At 39.7% G+C, this 4,543-nt stretch overlaps 1 protein-coding gene across 1 annotated transcript in view; it reads right to left on the minus strand.

Moving 5' to 3' along the window:
- Positions 1-132: 132 nt before the first annotated feature.
- The window catches only part of LOC111668170 (uncharacterized), a 9,082-nt gene continuing 4,671 nt past the window's right edge, over positions 133-4,543 (minus strand). The window contains exons 7-8 of the mRNA XM_087178729.1: positions 2,520-2,534; positions 133-2,373 (exon numbers count right to left, since the gene is read on the minus strand). Coding sequence (XP_087034855.1) covers positions 676-2,373; positions 2,520-2,534 — 1,713 coding nt within the window. The 3' untranslated portion in view covers positions 133-675. The remainder of the gene's footprint in view (positions 2,374-2,519; positions 2,535-4,543) is intronic.

Raw genomic sequence — 4,543 nt, forward strand, 5'->3', positions numbered from 1 at the left:
ACCAGACCGTCTCCACAATGGTTCTCATTCAAACATAAAACCTGACCAGCATTTACAAACAAGCTTAAAGTGTCACATGGTAGCAACACAGGCAGGTTGGACCCAAGCGCAAATACACACAGGCAGGCTGGATGATAGTGAAGAAACTTTTAATATATAAAAACAAGCTTACTGGCAGACGGACGAAAAGGCAGGCAAACAAGCACAACAGGTAACAAAACTCAGGTGTCTGACAAACAACTTGACAACAAGTACTGGCCTGGGTGATGAGGGAACTGGGATCAGGTTTGTGAGTGAGCAGGGAAACAGATAAATGTCTGGGGGCATCTTGTGGACAGAAGGAGAACATGGGGAGAACATGAAGTTGGAGTTAAGTGAAACCTAGAACACAGACTGACATTAGTCTCTGTTCTGTCTTCTTAAATCTTGTGCAACGTCATAGAACATAACGGTTAAATTAAGGACTTATGAACTGCAAATACTAACACACTGACAATTATTAGTTATTCTCTTGATTAATTCCCAAATTCTCCAATTAACAATAGAATTATTTGATTGAAACATCAAAATGCTTATTTTAAAATCAAGGGGGAAAATAATACAAATATTAGATATGAAAATAAGATTTTAAGGTATTGCATAAATGTGTTCTCCTCATCTCTCTTCAACAGTTCCTCAACAGTCCTCTTTTCCTTCAGAATCCTCACAAACTTTTGAAGTATAGTCAGAAGAGGGCCGGCGAACTCTAAAATATTCACTGTATGGAGTTGGAGGAGATATCATTTCTAGGAATTTGTTTCCTTTTGCTTCTTCCTCAACTCTGCTCAACAGTTCATAATTTCCACTTTCCTTCAGCTTGATTACAAACTGTTTAAACATAATATGCAGAGGATAGGCACATCCCATGACAATATGTGGCTGGTCTCCAAATTTATAAGCAAATATAAGACTATGCAAACCAAACACTCGGCCAAAAGCATCAAACACTGGGGAACCAGAGGAGCCGCGATACATAAAGGTTTTGTAGGTCACTACTTTTTCTGCTAGAACTCCACCAGACAATATGTGTTCAATACCTTGATCTGTGATCACCTGAATGATGGAGTGGACAGTGAACAGATGGTCTTTGTATGGACGTAAATGATCATTGACAGCTTGTACCCTGTCCTCTTCCTCAATGATATGTGTAACATCCATCTTTTTCACTCCTCCTGCTGGGTGACCAATAATATAGGCTTTACCGTTCAGAGGCACTGGACCAAAGTTCCTCAGGAGCCCTGGTGGAACCTTTATTTCCTCTGCTTTTGTGTTTTTGTTGAGGTTCTGGTCTTCAAGATTGAGCTCCAGTATGGCATAATCTTGCACAGCATCAAAGTCAATGAATGTTTTCTTACAACTGAAGAGGTTAAGATTTAGTAAGTAAGGATCAGGCTCATCATAGTTAAATCGAATCCACACATCTACATCCACCTGCAACTTTGCTTCATCAACGTGATGTTTAAATAAATGTGCATTGGTCAGAATAAAGTTATCAAACAGCACAAAGCCTGTTCCCTGACCAACATCCTCAACAATGACTTCACAAACGGATTCGCCCAATTTCAGCAGATTACTGATTCTGTAAACTTCACTAAAAGACTGTTGAAAGTTTACAAAATTTTCCTTCCTCTGGGACACTTCCTCATAAGAATCACTACATAATCTCTCTTCCATCCATTTTTTCTGGGATTCTGGGGTCTCAGTCAGTGGGGTATGTGGATTGGACTGAACTTTCATTAATTTTGGTGAAAGCTGTGCTAACTCTGTAGTAAGTGCGGCCCACCCCCGTTTTCCTTTAGCATAGAAGTTTGGATAAACATCAAATGCAATGGGATCCACTTCCCTTTTTGCCTGGATAAGACCTCGATGGACATGTTGTTCAGTCCTTTCTGAATTGTCCTTTTCGTGTTGTCTCATCACAGTAGTGTCATTTTCTCTAGTTGTTTTATTCATCAGTTCATTTGGAACAAACTGCAAAGAGCATTTTTCCACGTGTGGTACAAAATCAATGTTGCGCATATCGTGTTCTGGATCACCTGGATTGCCTTGCCTGGCCCCCTGACCGAGTCCACCCAGCAGGAGGAAGAAGAAGAAGAACCATCCTTTAACTCGATGTGGCTTTTCAACTCCTTGTGAGCGGTTGGGGGAGGTGCCGGCCTGCACCGTGACAAATGGATCCATTCTTCTCTGCTTTCGACCCAAATGGCAGTTGTGGTTGTCAGCTGCACCTGGAACACACTTGGCATTAGCTTTTACTCCTTCAGTATCTACCAGAATATCTACATTCATCCATCCAATAGCTATACCGCTCATCCTTTGAAGATTGCAGGGGAGCTTGAACCAATCCCGGCATTAAACAATAGCTGGTTACGCCCTACACAGGTTGCTAATCTATCACAAGGCTGACACTTGGAGACAACACAACAAGTTACGCTCAGACCCACAACTACAGGCTATTTAAAGTTGCCAGTAAACCTAACCTGCATGTCTTTGGCCTGCGGGAGGAAGCCAGAGCACCCGCAAGAAACCCATGGAGTACCCATGCATACTGACTTTATAATGAATCAATGTGTGCAGTATGTAGTAAAAGTAGTTTTACTACATATCTATGGTTTCTCGAGGTACTGTGTTTGTTATCACTACATAAAAGATAACTGTTTTACAGTGGTGCTGGGAAATGACTCACCGTGGAATCCAGACAAACAGGCTCAGGCTACGACAGGCCGAACTCTCAGGTAGGGGCTGAAGCACTCACTGCTGTAGGTTTATAACCATAATGGATGGAGACAACTTTCTTGGAAACTTGAGCAACTGTAAGAAAATAAAATAAAACATTTTATTCAACACGGATGTTTTTGTTATTCGATTAATCAAAATGAACTAAGTAGTTAACATTTTTAAGGGTGTTTTGCTTGAAAACATGGAATCATCATCTTACATTTTATTCTATTCATTATAGACAACACCATAATTATAAAACCTGTAAATTAAAAAAAATGAACTTGGGTGTCTTACCTTGGATTTGGTTGAAGAGGTATAACCCAACTTTCAGTTCAGCAGTTTATAAAGCAGTTGTTCCTCCCACACAAGTACTGCGTTTCTATTGGCACTGCCAGGCTTTACAATGACATTAGTGCCTCCTTGTTTAGCTGTTTTACCTTGGAGATATAACTCTGTGATCACCTTGTTACATCCAACCTCGTATTCCCCAACAAGTCTATCAAAATTTTAACAATTTGTACCAAAACATACCCTACAGTAGTAAAGCTTACAGTCTTTCGTTAGCATTAACCATAAAAGTAGTAGCGTATTTACCTTTTTACTTTAGTGGCAGAAAAGGAAGTAACGCATCTTACATACGGGCAGCTTACTGTCTTTACATTGGCTCGCTGACCGGGGGTCTCCATGTTAGTTGGCCACTCTCGCAGTGGTCTCATTTAAATGAATGAGGGATCTGCATTTTTTCCATGCCATGGCAAGTTTATTAACAAAAAAACATTCAGACACAAGGCAATTCAAAATGGTTTACAGAGGCAAAGAATTACATTAAAAAAAGACCTTAAGTACATGATATATAGTTTTTACTTTTATTTAACCCTTATTTTACACCAGGCAAGACATTAAGAACAAATATATGTACAACTATGGCCTGGAATTTCATTTAAAACACAAAAACAAAGCATTTCAAAAGTGGTTTACAGAGGCATAGAATAAGTAAAAACATCTAAAATAAAACATTAAGAAAAATTAAAAATAGAAAAAACAACAAGCAAAGGCTGGCTGGCCTTAGCTGCTTTCTCAGGTGTGTCTCAGCACAGGAAGAAAGGCCTATGTAAGCTTCCCACCCCTTTTTATAAACTCTGCCCGCTAGCCTGGGTCCTAATACTGGACCCTTGTTTTCTTCCCCATCAATTTAGTTAAAAAGTTATAGATATGAAGTGTTTTTATGTCATAATGATCCTGAAGTTTGGTTTTTCACCAGCTGTTTTCTACCTGTCTGCCCAGAGATGATGTTGGTCTGAGCACCTCCACCTCAACTAATAAAGGAAATACAGTTGGAAAGAATATGGATTATATTGATTTTAATAACTAAAATAATATATGAAGCCAGATGTGTTTAGCGACTTACTGGAGAAGCTAATTTATACCTAATTTGTCTCCATTGGCTCCTCATGATTTGCTCTCTCAGCCTTGAGTACCTCTTTTAGGTGCTTGTTTTCCTCCGCTTCCTTCTCAATTCTCGTCAACAGCTTCTCTTTTTCCTTTTCCATCAGATTACCCACAAACTTTTTAAATATAGTAAGCAGAGGATGGGCGTACTCTATAACACTCTCTTTACGCTTTGGGTCGAATATACTGGTATCGTAGGTAAATCCTGCAGAGTGCAAACCAACAACTCGGCCAAGAGCATCAAACACTGGGGAGCCAGAAGAGCCGTGATACATGAAAGTGTTATAGGTCACTACTTTTTCTGCATCCCTTCCACCCATCATTATGTTTTCAA

This window comes from Seriola lalandi, unplaced genomic scaffold (assembly GCF_002814215.2).
Source record: "Seriola lalandi dorsalis isolate HSWRI2012SDOR001 ecotype SW California unplaced genomic scaffold, Sedor1 jcf7180002054721, whole genome shotgun sequence".
Lineage (NCBI taxonomy): Eukaryota > Metazoa > Chordata > Actinopteri > Carangiformes > Carangidae > Seriola > Seriola lalandi.